This window comes from Somniosus microcephalus, chromosome 7, assembly GCF_052327205.1.
Source record: "Somniosus microcephalus isolate GS21.2 chromosome 7, FLI_Smic_1.0, whole genome shotgun sequence".
Taxonomy (NCBI): Eukaryota; Metazoa; Chordata; class Chondrichthyes; order Squaliformes; family Somniosidae; genus Somniosus; species Somniosus microcephalus.
Window position 1 is genome coordinate 151,071,735 of NC_140993.1, and position 18,275 is coordinate 151,090,009.

An 18,275-nucleotide genomic window follows, 5' to 3' on the forward strand; every position below is an offset into this window, starting at 1 on the left:
ATGCCTGCCCTTTATAGTGCAGGGTAAGTGCCCTTTAATTTACGCTCCCCGGGGCCCGCGTCGGCTCTGTTGCGTTCCACTAAACAAGCGTGCGGGCCGCCGGCCGCACAATGGGGCGGTCCCACTGAAGTTCTGGATCGGGGCGCGCAAAGGGCGTTGCACGAGGATATGACGTCATTTTCTGCGCGCGCAGGTGAGCGCGCGCTAAACTTTGCGCCGGCGCTAAATGTCTACTTAATTTGGGGCGAGGCGCAGATCGCGCTGCGCCCGGACGCTACACGCATAGCGCCCGAAATTCACTTCTCTTAAGGCGCTAACGGCTGGCGCAAGCAACTGAATTTCTAGGCCAATGTACATAATTATCTTTAACAAATTATTAGCTGCAGAATGAATCTGTATCTTTGTTCATATCATTGCATGTACCTAGCGTGGTCCCTTTAAGAATGAGACCAAACGCGATGACGTCACCACGTTGATCACGTGATCCTCCAGCGGCGGGAAAACGTGATGGCGTCATGACGTCAGGCTGGGGAGCTGCCCCAGCCAGTCCTCGTGGAGCCAGCAAAGAGTACAGACCTGTAATGTAGTTCTCCTGTGTTTTCGTTTTAAACTCTGTTGATTAGTATTAAACATCGTTTGTTTGATAGACTGACTCAACCTCAGTCCTTTAGTTAGGAATCTAGCCATTCCTACAGTGGTGACCCCGAATTTGTGTGAACAATTTTTGCGGAAGAAGCGAAGCGCGACGAAACATGGAAGCGAACTCCATGGCTTTGAAGCTCCCAGAGTTTTGGGAACAACAGGCGGCCTCCTGGTTCGTCCAAGCAGAAGCACAATTCGATCTCCGAAACATCGTTGCGGATCAGACCCGTTACCTTTACGTGGTCTCCGCACTCGACAGCTCCACGGCCTCACGGATCATCAGCCTGCTCGAAAACACCCCGGTTGACAGCAAGTATAATACTCTTAAAGCGCGGTTAATACAGGTCTTCGGGCTCACGAAGGTGGAGCATGCCCGCCGGCTACTCGCTTTGCCCGGGCTTGGCGATTCCAAGCCATCTGAGTTAATGAGCCAGATGCTCACGCTCCTTGGCTCAGAACCACAATGTTTCCTCTTTCGGGAGTTATTCCTGAGTCAACTACCCGAGCAGGTTCAGGCTGCCCTCGCCAGATCGGAAGCCACAGATTGCGCAGCACTTGCTGCAGAAGCAGATACGATTTATGCGGTCACGCAGCAATCCTGCGCCGCCACGAGGCACCCCTCCCCCGCGAACGCCGCCCCGCGCCTCCATCCCCCGGCTTGTGTTTTTACCACGCCCATTTCGGTTAGAAAGCCAGAGGCTGCCGCCCTCCCTGTAGTTTCGCGCCTAAAAAAAAACCGACAACACCACCAGCAGCAACTCCAGAAAAGGAGGACCGAGTCTGAGGGACATTCCGCGGCCGCGATGGCGATTGGAAATTCTGGGAAGCTCCTCTACATTACAGATTCCCTCTCAGGCCGGCGCTTTTTATGTGACACCGGGGCGCAGTGTAGCATCCTTCCTGCCTCAGCACTCGATATTCAGTCTGGGATGCACGGCCTCTCCCTCGAGGCAGCTAATGGCGGGGCCATTCGTACCTTTGGCAAATGGCGGGTCCAGGTGTGCTTCGGCGGGCAACGGTTTCAGTAGGAATTTATTACAGCCAAGGTTTCGCAAGCCATCCTCGGCGCGGATTTCTTATGCGCCAACATATGTAAGAAATCGTCGATTGGTCAACGCGGCCACCTTCCACTCCATTCCTTGCTTCCGCAGTTCCGCAACGTCGCACACTGTCTCCTGCGCGTTGTCCTCGCCGGACGAGTTCACTCGCCTATTAGGTGAATTCTCGGAGCTGACCAAGCCCACTTTCTCCTCCTCGGCCACTAAGCATGGTGTCGAACACCACATTACTACGACTGGCTCTCCGGTTTACGCGCGAGCTCGGCGCCTGGAACCCGGCAAGCTCGTGGCTGCGAAGGCAGAGTTTGCCATGATGGAACGGCTGGGGATTATTCGCCGGTCGAATAGTCCCTGGTCCTCGCCTCTCCACATCGTCCCGAAGCCCGGCGGTGGATGGCGGCCATGCGGGGACTACCGACGCCTTAATGACACCACTACTCCCGATCGGTACCCGATTCCGCATATACAGGATTTCTCCGCCCATTTGGCGGGAAACTCAATCTTCTCCAAGGTCGACCTCGTCCGTGGCTACCATCAAGTTCCCGTACACCCGCAGGACATCCAGAAAACGGCTGTCATCACTCCTTTTGGACTGTTCCAAGTTTCTATGGATGCCATTTGGGCTCAAGAACGCCGCACAGGCTTTTCAACGACTAATGGACTCGGTCCTGCGGGATCTTCCCTTTTTATTTGTCTACCTTGACGACATCCTGATAGCCAGCTCTACCAAAGAGGAACACGTCTGCCATCTCCGCACCCTCTTTCGGCGCCTCAGCCAACATGGCCTCATAATCAACCCGGCCAAGTGTCAGTTCGGCCTACAACAGATTGACTTCTTGGGCCACCGCATTACTTCGGAGGGCGCAATTCCGCTGCAGTCAAAGGTCGAAGCAATTACGGCATTCCCAAGGCCGCAGTCCACCAAGGCTCTTCAAGAATTCCTGGGCATGGTGAAATTCTACCACCGCTTTGTGCCCAAGGCAGCACGACTCATGCAGCCCCTCTACGAGGCCCTCAAAAGCAAGGCCAGAAAGGATACAATAGCTTGGACGGTCGAAATGGACAACGCTTTCGACAACACAAAAACCGCTCTAGCCAATGCAACTATGTTGGTGCACCCTCTGCCAGGTGCCACCATCGCCCTTACCACCGACGCTTCCGACTATGCCATAGGCGCTGTGCAGGAACAGTGGGTCAACGGGACGTGGCAACCACTGGCATTTTTCAGCCGCCAACTCCGGCGCAATGAACACAAATACAGCACTTTCGACCGGGAGTTGCTGGCGCTGTTCCTGGCTATCCGCCATTTCCGTTTTTTGTTAGAAGGACGTCCCTTTACTGCGTTTGTAGATCACAAACCACTGACCTTCGCCATGGCCAAGACCGCCGAACCGTGGTCGGCTCGACAGCAGCGACAGCTAACTTTCATTTCAGAATTCACGACAGACGTCCAACACGTAGCTGGCAAGGACAACTTGGTAGCTGATTGCCTTTCTCGCACGACCGTACGGGCGGTCCAGCTGGGCATCGATTATGCCCTCATGGCTACCGATCAGGCATCCGACCCTGAAACACAGGCGTATCGCACCGACACCTCTAGCCTCCAACCGACCGATGTGCAATTCCACGCTGCAGGCACCTCGTTACTCTGCGATGTCTCCATGGGAGATCCCCGCCCGGTCGTTCCAGTTGCCTGGCGCCGCAAAGTTTTCGACGCCATACATGGGCTTTCACATCCTGGTGTGAAGGCATCTCAAAAAATAATGTCGGCTAAGTTCGTCTGGAGAGGAATGCGTAAGGATATCCGCGACTGGGCTAACACCTGCGTCGTCTGTCAAACGTCTAAGGTGCAACGCCACGTTTGCAGTACCAGAACGTTGATTCGACCATGTCAACATGGACCTCGTCGGGCCGCTTCCACCGTCGCAGGGGTTCACACACATCCTCACCATGGTCGATCGTACTACTAGATGGCCAGAGGCAGTTCCTCTGGCGTCTACTATGTCCGCTGATGTCGTCAGAGCATTCCTCTCCTCGTGGGTCGCACGTTTCGGCGGACATTTCTTCAGACAGTTCGGACAGTTCTCTTCCAAGCTCTGGAACGCTGTGGCCCAGGGTCTCGGCACCAAGCTTCACCGCACCACAGCCTATCACCCGCAAGCAAACGGTTTGTGCGAACGTTTCCACAGATCGTTAAAGGCATCGCTGAGGGCCAGCCTCCAAGGCGCCGGATGGGTGGATAAGCTTCCGTGGGTCATGTTGGGTCTCCGCACGGCACCCAAAGAGGACCAGCAATCGTCTGCCGCAGAGCTCGTGTACGGCCAGCCACTCCGCGTACCGGGAGATTTCCTGTCGCTTCCAACTGAGCCGTGGTCCGCAACCGACCAACTCAGCAGCCACCGGGAAACAGCCAGGGCTTTTGCGCCTATCCCAACTTCGCATTACGGCCTTCCATCTTCACACGTACCAGCGGAGCTAAAGAATGCTGAATTTGTATTCATTCGTCATGATGCCCATAGGAATCCGCTCAAGGCCCCTTACACAGGCCCTTTTCGCATACTGGAGGCAGGCGACAAAAGTTTCTGGGGGGGGGGGGTGCATGTGGTGGAGCCACCAGGGGGACTCTGATCTAATGTACATAATTATCTTTAACAAATTATTAGCTACAGAATAAATCTGTATCTTTGTTCATATCATTGCATGTACATAGCGCGGTCCCTTTAAGAATGAGACCAAACGCGATGACTTCATCACGTTGATCACGTGATCCTCCAGCGGCGGGAAAACGTCATGACGTCATGACGTCAGGCTGGGGAGCTGCCCCAGCCAGTCCTCGTGGAGCCAGCAAAGAGTACAGACCTGTAATGTAGTTCTCCTGTGTTTTCGTTTTAAACTCTGTTGATTAGTATTAAACATCGTTTGTTTGATAGACTGACTCGACCTCAGTCCTTTACTTAGGAATCTAGCCATTCCTACAGCACGGTATTTAAACCCAATTACAGTAAACAGTGAAACAATGGACAGCTTACATGACAAAGGAAGTTATCTCACTTAAACATGCCTACATTTGACACAGGACAGTCAATATCTAGTGGGAAGAAATGCATGCATTCATGGCATTTTAGGGCCAAAGACGATGTTATAATAATACAGGTAGACTATCCTTTATCCGAACTTCCAAAAACCGAAACCCTCTAAAAACCAAAGGTTTTTTTGTTCAGCGTAAGTCGCGCGCACGACATGACCAGAGTGGTGCACGACTTACGCGAGCCGGGCAGTTATGAAGGAGGTATACCGGGAGAGTGAACCCAACAATACAGCAGCCTGTCCGATATTCTTTTCTCCCCCACCCCCCCCCCCGACCCCCGACCCCCACCCTTTCGGATAAGGGATAGTGTATCCTTTATCCGCACTTCCGAAAACCGAAATCCTTTGAAAACCGAAAGTGTTTTCGTTCAGCGTAAGTCGTGTGCACGACCCCGACCCCCGCTGACCCCGACCCCCGCCGACCCCCACCCCGACAAATTTCCCAGTCTTATAAAATACCTTCTGAAATCCAAAATTTTCCAAAAACCGAAACACGACTGGTCCCGAGGTTTTCGGATAAAGGATAGTCTACCTGTAATGAAATAGTCCATTGTGGACAAGTGAATGCACAGTCGGTGTTGTGAAGCCATTATTACATAATGTTATTAGGAAACAATTTAGATCCAAATCTAGTAGCATGTGTAGTTATTTTGTATCAGGCAAAGGTTGAAAAACCACAACTAACTTGTGCAGCACTAGTTTTTACAAGAACAAAGGCTTCCACCGCCCAAACAGAAGAAGAGACATTGCTACCAGTGGAGAAGAACCTTGCAGTGGTTTCCCAAAATACCACAGTGCATGTGGTGGGGTGCAGAATCTCTCTCACAATGTCACTCAGGGCACAGATGTCTGGGAAACCTGGAAGGTTTGAAATAAATAAATCTGACAGGGAATCAGCAAACAGGTTCTACAATAAAAACTGTGTGATCAATCAGCTACAGCCTGAGCCAGTAAGGTTGCTCAGTTACAAGGAAGGGCTACTGGTACAATAATGGAGTCTGAAACCAACTTGGAAAGGAAATGGAAATATTTTAGCAAGTAGTATCATAGGCATATCGTAAACAATTATTAAAATTAGCCTACAACATTCCATTTGTTAATTATTTTCAATACTGTGGCACAATGCTGTAGAAAGTATAACCAGTGACAGATAATAAATAAATCATTGTATCAAACCAAAGCAATGTTACATTATACTTCACAAGGAGGAGACTCTCATGTAGCTAGGACACACTAAACACCTAACAACTCTCGACCTGACCAAAAGTTTCTGTTAGGCACTGTGAGCCCAAGTATGTTACATGTTTACTATACCCACAGGGTTATGAAGTTTACGGTCATAGGCTTTAGGATGAAAAATGTGTAAACTAAGTTCCAACAGCTGATGCATTCTGTCCTGATGGTGGTCAGGATTTTGAAGTATATAGAGGACATTGTTACTTTCAGTTAACTGTGGGACAGCCATCACATCCGTGTCATGTATTTAATGACCCTATTACAAAAGGCAGTAATACCTGAAATGTGTCTTATCAGTATGGCTGAAATACTGTACCTTAGTCACCATGTTAGGAGAAGGCAGCAACAAAAATCTGACTGGTTCTGACCTATAAGAAAAAAAAGCAAGTATGGGCTTTTTTGGTCATACATGTTATTACTGGAATCTCACACTGAATTAAGTGGAAGAATAGCTGTATTGCCTTAACACCTTAACTCGAGAATATAAGAAGTAGGAGCAGGAGTTGGCCATTTGGCCTTTCGAGCCTGCTCCACCATTCAATAAGATCATGGCTGATCTTCTACCTCATCTCCACTTTCCTGCACTATCCCATTACCCTTGATTCCCTTAATATCCAAAAATCTATCGATCTCTGTCTTGAATATACTCATATAAGTCACACAACACCAGGTTATAAGTCCAACAGTTTTATTTGAAATCACAAGCTTACGGAGCGCTGCTCCTTTGTCAGGTGACTTCACCTGACGAAGGAGCAGCGCTCCGTAAGCTTGTGATTTCAAATAAAACTGTTGGACTATAACCTGGTGTTGTGTGACTTCTTACATTTGTCCACTCCAGTCCAACACCGGCATCTCCACACCTTAAATATCCTCAATGACTGAGCCTCCACAGCCCTCTGGGGTAGAGAATTCCAAAGATTCACCACCCTCAGTGAAGAAATTTCTCCTCATCTCAGTCCTAAATGCCCGACCTCTTATTCTGAGACGGACCCCTGGTTCTAGACTCCCCAGCCAAATAGTACAGTTAATGATTCTATACATTTTATGAGACTCCAACGTAGTTATATGGTACACCTTTTACAGTTCTCTGGTATGACTAAATTTGACGTACAACAAAAAGATATGGTAAGTTGGTGTATCACAATACAGGTATATACAAGATGGGAGCAGTGAATTGTAATGCAAATGAATTATTGCAACTGGAGTGGCACAGTGTTGGTTCACATGGACATTATATGTGTGGCACCCGCAGAACCTCCTCCAGGATGTTGAGAGTTACATCATAAATTTGTTTTGTTTCATTGTGAAATAAGCAAAGCTTTTTGGATCGTTCATCAGATTGGTTTGCTGATTTAAATTGCTAAATGATTTCATCAACATAGCAGAGGTTTTTTGTAAATTAAATGAGCTAATGTCCATTGTAAATGTATAGTTCCACCTCATCATAGAAATTACAGCATAGAAAGAGGCCATTTGGCCCATCTTAAACTGGAGATATCTGCTCTCATCTTATTCCCTGCTTTTTCTACATACTCCTATTGGTGTTTCTGCCAAGTAGCATTCCTGTCGAGCGTCATGCACTTTAAAAAATGTTTTATTTATGTATGTAAAAGAAAGAAATACAGCTATTCTTTATTTATGTATGTAACATCAATTGTAATATTTGAATGCAATACTCCTGATTTCATCTTAAAATCTGATTTTAAAAAAACAACTTTTTATATAGCGATATTAATGTAGAAAAACATCCCAAAGTGCTTCACAGTTACATAAATAAATAATGGACGGTGAGCTAAGAGACTTTAGGAGGGGTGACCAAAAATTTGATCAAAGAGGTGAGTTTTAAGGAGGACCTTAGAGGTCGAGAGGTGGAGATGTGAAGGGGTTGATGCCTGCCAAGGATCAAAGGATGATGGTTATGAGGCACCTTTATGTTGTGCTCTGGCAATGTACTAGAGTCATTCAGCCAAGCCCGGTCAATACCATCATGAAGGACCACCTGTTCAGATGCTGGTCATTGGAGTCTTCACAATGGGGGAAAACCTGTCTCGGCACTGCTAAATTAATGACAGCTTCAGCTAGAACTACAAATGCAACATGGGAAGTGGGGGAAAATATATTTTATAATCATGTAAATAACTGAGAATGATGATGATTTTGGGAGCAATGAATGAATTAATAAAATATTTGCATCTTAGAAAATGCTGCAAATCCACCATGGGAGAAATAGCAAAAATGCATTATTATTATAATATAATGCTTTATAATATAAATAACTGGGAACAAGAGGTTTTGGGAGAGAGGAACATAAATGAATTGCATCTTGAGCAAACCTCGTAACGTGGTAGGTAAACAGTATTACAAATATTGTATCAATTAATCCTGTACTTGTCATCATCAGTAAAGTATGTAATAATTTTATCTTACGTCAGCCATATTGGTCTGGTTTTTAGCCCGGAGGCAAGTTCCGTGCAGAAGGGCTGTTGTAGCCTGGAGGCGAGTTCCGTGCTGGGGATTGGTGGGGGCTGTTGTGAGGAAGATTGGGTTTCCCGAATGTCCTGCAGTTTTTAACTGCAGCACTCCTTTAAATTTTTTTCTGGTGGTTTCCCACCCACAGGTGGCCTGATTGGCAGGCTGGAGGCCTGTCAGGCAGGGAAGCCTGCTTCACAAGGCTGCAGCCAAAGAGATCAGGTAAATCTAGTGGTGGGGTCCATTGGTGGTTGGGGGCCCGATGGTTGGAAGGGGGGGGTAAGGAGAGAAGGTCATTGGGGGCGCTGATGGTGGTCGGGGGGGAGCAAATGGTGGTCGGGGGGAGCAGACAGAACGCGGTTCGGTGGGGTAGCTTGTTTGGCCTGGAGACAATGTTCACGTTAAGTTGTGTGGCCGCAGGTCCCGTGCAGCCAGTGAGCCAGCTATTAAATAGAAAAACCACGCATGGTTTGAAATTTTGAATGGCCCTGCAGCCCGTTAAAGGGGTTGCGCAGGCCAAAAAGAAATTAGAGGGAACATTGCCTAGAGGAAACATTTCTGCTCCTCCTGGCTCACAAGCTGTGCTGCAAAGGCACTTACCTTATAGATTCAGCCCTTCATGTCTCCTTTCAGCTGCCGGGTTTCCCGAGGCCTGGGAAACCCTGCCGACATGAGTTAAAAATAGAATGACTGTTAAAATTAAGGCAGGCAGCCTCATTATAGTATTTAAATGACTGACCCTCATCCCGCCTCTGTTAAAACTGGTATTGGCAGGTTGGGTTCGTGTTTCAATTTTGAATTTCAACTTCTGACCTGACACCAACCCACCCATTTTTGGGAGTTATGTTTCAGCCCATTTGCTGTATTCGAGCAAAGGGTGTTTATGCTGCAGTAGGACTGTGGTAAGCATTGTCCATCTCCACCCCTGTCTCAGCTCATCTGCTGCTTAAATCCTCATGAAACATGCCTTTGTTACCTCTAGACTTGACTATTCCAATGCTCTCCTGGCCGGCCTCCCACCTTGCATGCTCTGTGAACTTGAGCTGTCCGAATCCTAACTTTCACCAAGTTCTGTTCATCCATCACCCCTGTGTTCGCTGACCTAAATTGGCTCCCGGTCCTGGATTTTAAAATTCTCATCCTTGTTTTCAAATCCCTCCATGGCCTCGTCCCTCCCTATCTCTGTAACCTCCTCCAGCACTACAACCCTCTAAGATCTCTGCGCTCCTCTAATTCTGGCTTCTTGTGCATCCCCGATTTTCGTCGCTCCACCATTAGTCCTAAACAAAGAATTCCCTCCCTAACCCCTCTATCCTCCTTTAAGACGCTCCTTAAAATCTACCTCTTTGACCAAGCTTTCAGTCACCTGTCCTAATATCTTATGTGGATTGGTGTCAAATTTTGTTTGATAGCGCTCCTGTGAAGTGCTTTGGGATGTTTTACTTCGTTAAAGGTGTTATGTAAATTCAGGTTGTTGAAATGACTTTCTGTAACATCACCACAGGAGATTTACTGGGACTTATTATGGCAATATTCACTGAATAAATATTATTAACATGATCAGTTGCAAGTCATATTTCAAAATTTAAATGCCTTTGTTTTGTATCAAGTCTTTATCACTGTTTTACTAAATGAAATTTGATGGTATATGCATTTTCTTTGCAAAGAAAATAATTTGCTCAAGGTATCCTATATGCATATAATTAGGAAAGTCAGACAAATGGAATGATGAACTTCCCAATGACTAAGACTGCTTTGTGCTGGTATTTAAATAGCTAACAAAAGATATACTTGCTGCAGGGCAATGAGGACAATGTTAGATTTTTTTAATAACATGCAATGAAAGCTTAGAACTAACCAGAATGTAAAATTGGAATATTTTTGGTTCCTTAAACAAAGCATTATGTTTGCCTTATTTCTAAACAAAAATTGGAAAAAAAGAAAGCCTATTCACTGTTTTGTTCCAGACATGGCATTCTTTGCTAAACACGTAGACAGGCCACTTATCGCACTTTGCTTAGAAGCATTAGTTATGGATCAAATGCAGCAAATGCCTATTGTCAAACAGCTCATCAAATCTAATGTGGTCTTGTTCATTTGGCTTCTGGCAGGGTGGACATGCAAGAAAGCAAACAGAATGGTTCAGTGAAATTACTGAATTAAAGCTAATTGGTTCTTCCAAACTATATTGCATTGTTTAAGTCCCGTTTCACTTGTTTTGTTGTTGAGAGTAGTCACAATTCCATACAAATATCTAATATATCTGGGCATTTTAATGAACTTAAATACCTAGGTCAAAAATAATTATAAAACAAATAAAGAATTGGTCATACCATTATCACACTTATATAATTTATTTTCAGGATTATATTACTAATAAAGAGACATGAAGGGCTACTTCTCTCCTCTCTGTGCACAATAGTATTTGTGTTGGTAAACAGTGTTTGTGGCCAAATCATAATTCACCCCTCAATCTTCCAGCAGCTGCAACAAAGGATGAACTTAGGCTAGCGGTAGGGCACAGGCCAAATGCAATGGGGGTTCGACATCCTGTCAGCCTATCCTCTGCTTGACTGCAATTGAAACACGAGGAGGAACGTCTACTCAGAGAAGACCTACTTAAAGTAGCTTTTATTTGTGTATAATGGCCCATTTGAGGTTTTCAAAATCATTGTAAGACAACATCTGCACAATGGACTTCTGTTTCTGTCAAAACACCAAAAGCTTTAGGTGAAGAGGAGGTCTAATAGACTAGGAAGAAAGTTTAAATGCATGAATAAAAAGAGAGCGCACTGGAATACCATTGCACTAAGTCAGGCAGTAATGGCACCTGAATATATGCACATGATCGTCCATATATAAGCTTAGATTTTCCTTGTTTGGTATTATTACTGCCAGAATGGTTATTGGTCTGTTTTAGACAGACTCAAATGGAAGTGGGTTGTGTACACCTAATTTTTCTAGGTCAGCTCATTAGCATAACTTCAGATCTGGATTTGGATAAATCTAAAAGAGCATTTTAATGATGGGAAATGAAAATTAGCCCCAGTCTGGCAGACCCTAGCTGTAACTTCAGTGGAACAGCCACAAACGTAGGTCCTAGACTAGTGATGGTGTTTCCACTTGGCTTTGTAAAGGGGAGAGCCTCTGCCTGCCCCTTACAAAGTCAGTGACTTGGAAGGGTGGGCCAAAGGTAGTCAGTCTCTAAGCTTTTTTTTGTGCATTTTGGCCTCAACTGGACCTGGTGTAAGCTTGCAGAGTGAGCTGTCTGAAAGATGGAAGTGGGGTCCCACCTAGAAAAAAATAGACTTGCATTTATATAGCACGTTTCACGACCTCAGGGCATCCCAAAGCGCTTTATAGCCAATTAAGTACTTTGGAAGTGTAGTCACTGTTATAATGTCAGATGGCGGGAGGGTTCAGGCCAGAGAAGCAGCCTGGACCCTCAAGTCAATTCAGGTAAAAAAAAATGTTTTATGATGTTATCAGCTGCCTTGCAAAGGAGGTCATAGTGGCCACAAAGTCATCTTTCCCTGGGGACACAAGGCACTCCCCACCCAGCCCCCCCTCCATCCCCCAGATGGTAGCATGTGCTGGACATTCCAGCTAGTGTGGGTTGGTAGGGACCATGGATGCTCCCTCCAAGTGGTGTGGTTTCCCACCAATATTTAATTAGGGTGACCTCCCATGGACCCCACACACTTGGGCAGGGTCAACACTGGAGGTCACTGGTGAGATTTTTACCAGCGTAAATGCTGGGATTGTGTCTCCAAGCACTTTGAAAGCCATCGTGTCGAAGATAAATTCAAAGGCAATGGTGGGACAAAAATTCTACCCAAAATCTCAAAAGGCATCTCAGCCAATTATCAACACTGTCTAAGCTGAAAGGGCAGAGGACTAAAAAGAGACAGGCAAAAATGAAGGAAAAGCAGCGCAAAGTTCAAGCAGGAGTCTACAGTCAGGTAATGGAGCAGTCCAGCACACAACCCCCGGTTTGATGGCTAATAATGTGGAGGTGGTGCTGAATGATATGATTGCAAGGAAGGTTTCTCTCTGTAACCTTTCAGGGTGCCATCCCTATAGGTCAGCATTGCAGCTTGTCTGTAAAGTGGTGCAGCCAAATTTCAGGCCACAACTGACCATGTCACTTCATGGGGTAGCTGCAGGCATCCTTGCAGCAGATGGCACAGCTCTGCATCTGTCTCTTTGCTGACCTGGGCATTAAGAAGACAGATCTCCATGGTCACTGTCAGGTTAGTATGCCAGAGCCTGCAAAAATGGCTGGTCGCATCTTGGCATGAGCAGCCAATCAGGCAACGTTGGTTCTTTATCACCCTGGCATGTCTTTTTTCATGCAGTACCACTCACAACATTGTGTGATTGGGATACTGACAAATGAAATATCCAACAATATAGTAAACCAGGCATCTTAGTGATGCCATCTGTCCTGCTGTCCTGGCTTTCTTTGGGAAAAGGAGCCCGAACCAACAGAGAGGTATATTTTGCGCCAAATTCAGCTGAAAAAAACCAGCGCAATCAAGCGGAAATTCCAGGCCTATATCCCTTGCCATAAAACGCATTATCCACTTGAGGTGCTGCCTTTATTCGCCTGACTTTTTGTTGAGTGGCAAAGGGAGATCCAAAATAATAAAAAGCAGGTTTGAAAAGGAGTGAAGATGAGATAAATGATGAGTGGTTACACAACACCATGTTCCCCACCCACATCAGTGTGGATCTCAACACCAAGTCCCACTTTGGGCTGTCCCCCATAAACCTCAGGCCCTTTTCCTCAGTCAAGCATCTCACCCTGCATCCACCCCTCTCACTTTTCATTCAAAGTCCTTGCCCTCTACTCCCCTCCCAAGTCATTTACTGAGATCCTCTAACTTCTCTCCCCACTTCAGCCTGTTCACCAAATGATTTGTCATTCTCAGGAATTTTAACCTCTACTTTAATTCGCCTTGCTCCTGACTTCTCTGCCCTCATGCCCTCCCTTAACCTCACTGTTCACATCAACTCCCTTACTGACACCCATTTCCACTTCCTCAACCTCAGTATCTCGTGGCCTCACCACCTCCAAGGTCCTGATCACATATAGCCATCTCCGATCACTTCCTCATCTCGTTCACCATACAAATCTGCCTACCTACCTGAAGCCTGACTACCCTTCACTCCTGAAAAAAAAACTGCTCCCATCAGCTTCCTCATCAATTCATTCTTGATCTCCTAGCTACCCTTTCCTTAGCTTTCCACAGTCATCACAATGCTGCCGCTGCTAAACATTTCCCTCACTTCTTCTTTCAACTCTTCTGTCCATACCAAATAACTCACCATCTTCCATTCAGGTTGTTGCTCAGAGTACAGCTTCCACTTTCATACCCTTAACATTATAGGCCACAGACTGTAGAACACGCAGGTCTTGTTATCCACTGCTAAATTTGTCTGGACCTTATCAAGCCCTACCACACTTCCCTCGTTATGACCAAATTACTCCAGAATCATCCTGGAAGGCAAGAACAATCCACAACACCATTCATCCATGAAAAATGGCCTTTCTTCCCTTTGACCTTTCCATCCTCAACTCTAACACTGTGTGAGGAGCTCATAGGATTTCCTTGACACAAAAGATTGAGACCATCTGCGCAGCTGTCTCAGGTGCCATCTTCTCCTGCTCCTCCACTGATCATCTCCCAACCCCACACTCATTCTAACACAATCCCACCATCACTTTGCAACTTCTCTGCAATTCCCACACCCTCCAAGCCTGTCTCTTCTACAAGACCAACCTTCTGCCTCCTTGATGCACTCCCCGTGCAAATCCGGACATCTCAACTACCTTTCCTGCTCTAATGCTTACTAACATTGTTCAATGGCTCCCTCTCCTTTCAAACCCACCATCACCATGTCCTCAAAAAACTGCCCTTTGATCCATATGCTTCCATCCAAGTACACCCAATCACAAACCTCCCTTTCTTGCCCAGGCTCCTTAAACATGTAATTGCCTCCCTGCTGTGTACTCACCTTTCCCACAACTCTATCTTTGAACTTTTCAATCCTGCCCATAGCACAAAGACCAACCTGGTCAAAGTTGCAAAGGATCTCTTCGACTGCTTTATACAGTGGCACTTCAGCCCTCCCTGACCTCTCTGCAGAGAATTTTTATCCAAGATTTCAATTACAGCAACAACTTGCATTTATATAGCGCCTTTAATGTAGTAAATATCCCAAGGTACTTCACAGGAGCATTATTAAACAAAATGAGCAGAATTTTCCAGGGAGTCAGCGGGCACGATCAGTGGCAGGTCGGGTGGGAAAAAGCTTTTTTTGACAGTAGGTCAGGACCCTGCTGTCAACGCCTTTCCCAAATGTCGAGTCGGCCAGCGTTGAGCAGACCCGACACGTAGCAGCGGGGGAGGCAATTGAAATCATTAGTGGCTTGTTTACAGCCTCTTAACAATGCTTTTTTCCCAGCTTTTTGATTTTGACTGGTCGCCCACTGGTTTCCTACTGTGCCCAGACCTTGTCGGTGAAGCTGAGGCGGGTGGTGACTTGCCATTGTTTCAGCTGATGAGTTGACAGCTTCAAATGTCAAGTCAAAGCTCCCAGCTGAACCAGATATCTTCCCTAAACTGCATTTCCACTACAGATTCAGGATGCTGCAAGTCTTTAGACAAGTCTTTATCCAATCTGACCTTATTACCTCTCCCACCATTGACAGATCGCTTCTGTCATCTCTACTTCACCTGCCATCTATTCCATCAGCATCGGTGCCCTTGAAACTCTCTCACCTTGGTCGTCAGGATCTCACCACGATCAGCCCAACACCAGCAGCACCAGGCACACCACCAACCTTCTCCACAATCAACTGATGCTGCACAGCATCAGCACCCAACCTCATTGCTGCCCGGGAGGCCAGGGATGGCCTCACCATGGCCAGATTTACTTCACTTGACGCTGTACAACCTGGCTGCCACATGATGCGCCAGGTTGGCACCACCCCACATCAACTCCATAAAGCATCCCTACAATGCCCAAGCCACTCTTTTCACACTGATCACCATTGCGGGGGGTACCGTTATATCTCACCATTCATTGCAACTCACTAAGGTGCACACAAATCTGTCCAAGAACGCAAAGTGTTGAAAATAAAGGTTTCAATGTTTGACACCACATTAACAGAAACTTTACATGAACATTGCATAAAACACACATGAACATTGCATAAAACACACAAGTGGCTACCCTTGTGTGTTATTAGTTGGTATGATTGCACTAGGATGAGGGTGAGTGTGAAGGGTGGCTAGTGAGATGGGGAAGTGTTAATGTAGATAGAGAGGGATGGGTGGAGGTGCAAGGTAAGTTGGTGTGAGTAAGGATGTGCATGAGTAGGGTAGGGAAGGCAGAGTGATGGGGATGTGATGATTGGCACAGCAGGATGAGGTTGAGTGTGGCTCTGCAGTAATGTTTCGTGATCTACTGAGATCATTGAAAGGTTTGCGCCACTGCAGCCTGGTCCTCCCAACATGAGACATCCCTGCTTGTGTCCTCCTTTGCAATGTACAACCAGGAGCAAGGCTGGGACCCGCCACCGACGTTGCCCGCCACGGACCCGCTGAGGTTGGTAAAATTCAGCCTAATGTGATACCGAGCCACATAGAAGATATTAGAAAAGCAAAATACTGTACATGCTGGAAATCTGAAATAAAAACAGAAAATGCTGGAAATACTCAGCAAGTCAGGCAGCATCTGTGGAGAGAGAAACAAAGTTAACTTTTCAGGTTGATGACCTTTCATCAGAGCCATGCTTCCATCGTTTTGATGAAAGGTCATCGACCTGAAATGTTAACTTTGTTTCTCTCTCCCCAGATGTTGCCTGACCTTAAGAAAATATTAGGACAGGTGACCAAAAGCTTGGTCAAAGAGGTAGATTTAAGGAGCTTCTTAAAGGAGGAGAGAGAGGTAGACAGATGGCGAGGTTTAGGAGGGAATTTAAGAGCTTAGGGCCTTAGGCAGCTGAAAGCACGGCGCCAATGGCGGTGCGATTAAAATTGGGTATGCGCAAGAGGTCCGATCCTAACCCACCTGTAAAGTTTCAGGATCTACTCTTTTTCTCCTCTATGAAATGCTTTGGAACATTTTGGTAAGTTAAAGGTGCTCTACAAATGTAAATTGCTTTTGTTGGCAGTGACAGAGGACAGGAGTACTGAGGGAGATGTGGAGTTCCACCGTTTGACATCCCTGGAGAGAATATATATATTAACAATACCAATCACTGAGGTTTAGTAGGAAAGAAGAACTGGCTCACTTGGATGAGCATCTTTGTGATATTAAAAACAATATCCTCATAAAAGTGAAAACCAGCACAAAGATTTTATACAACAGATAACTCTGATGCATGAATATTTCTGTTAAATAAATCTAAATTCAAATTCTGAACCATCTCTGTCTCCTGCTATTTTCGGTTCAGAACACAAATTTACCATGCTTACAGGCCAAATTACATCATCCCCTTCTACGGGAAATATTTCATAATTTTCATTAGCTCAACAATTTTCCATCTAAAATCTGACAGTATTTTAAAACTACAGTATGAAAAAGCTCAGATTTCAGTTATTTTTCCAATGCTTTTTAATTTTTTTCAAGATATTGTGCAACTTCTATTAACTTTATTCTAAAGCTCACTATGTGGGGCTGTGACATATGTATACTGTACTGGTTTTCCCCACTTTCTGAATTGATTTCTAGTAATGTATAGTTAGCATTCACATATGCCAGTCTCATTACATGCATCACGTTTTCTTGACCAACAACTGTCAATAATTGAGGCTCGATGCAATTTTGTAATAAAATCATTATTCACTTATCAGTAATTGACTAATACTATTTTAACAAATGTAAATCATGCAACTTTAATAGAATGTGTATATTGTTTAAAGCAACATTAGTTAACCTAAAAAAATTAAATATATTTATCTGAATTCCAAAGGTAGTGAATTAATACACTGGATGCAGAAATTGTTATTTTTTTTGAATGAACAAGCTTAATAACCAGAAAATCCACAAGTTTAACAGCCAGAAAGAGAATTCATTTCATTTTTTTCCCCTCAGGAGGCATGACCAAAATTAATCAAGCAAGGCAGACCTCTGTTATGAAATGTCAAAGAACAAAACTTTTTTGAAAAATTCTGGGTTCGAGACTGAAAGTCTACTTTTCTCCTTTAATAATACAACCTTTGGGTCATTAACAGAAAAGAAAATGTTGTTTATTTGCTGGAAAAAAAACTTTGAGACTGGATTGGAAGGTACAAACAGTAGGCTATTCATCAATCTTATTGATGGGGGGCTAAAAGGAAGGAAATAAGTATTTAAGTAAAACCTGTTTTTAACTACTATTATTCATACAATTATTTAATTGTACTCTCAATTTTCCAAACTTCATTAAGTACATATTAATCTTTTCCATTTCACCTTCACCCAACCAAACATTCTTGAATGCAAGGAGCAAACTAATGTTTACATTTTCTTACTGAACCATCTAAAGTGACTAGTTGTCAAAAGGTCAAAGACATACATCAATGCAATGTTGATTAAAACAGGACTAAAGTTGGGCATGCTGCATTCCGTACTCAACATGTAATCAAGACAATTAGATTCTGAACAAAAATGTGCAACCTATATACTATAAATTCTGTTTCATAATACAAAATTGATATCTCCATAAATATGAATTCCAGTTTTCTATTAACACAAAACGTATGGATTATGGAGACATTAGTATATTTA

The 18,275-nt window shown here is 45.2% G+C and overlaps 1 protein-coding gene across 4 annotated transcripts in view; it reads right to left on the reverse strand.

The window, feature by feature from the left end:
- The window catches only part of ppp1r42 (protein phosphatase 1, regulatory subunit 42), a 152,047-nt gene that overhangs the window by 43,001 nt on the left and 90,771 nt on the right, over positions 1-18,275 (reverse strand). For all 4 annotated transcript variants that reach the window (XM_085993097.1, XM_085993095.1, XM_085993094.1 and 1 more), the window contains exon 9: positions 6,340-6,391. In XM_085993097.1, the coding sequence (XP_085849223.1) occupies positions 6,340-6,391 (52 nt within the window). The remainder of the gene's footprint in view (positions 1-6,339; positions 6,392-18,275) is intronic.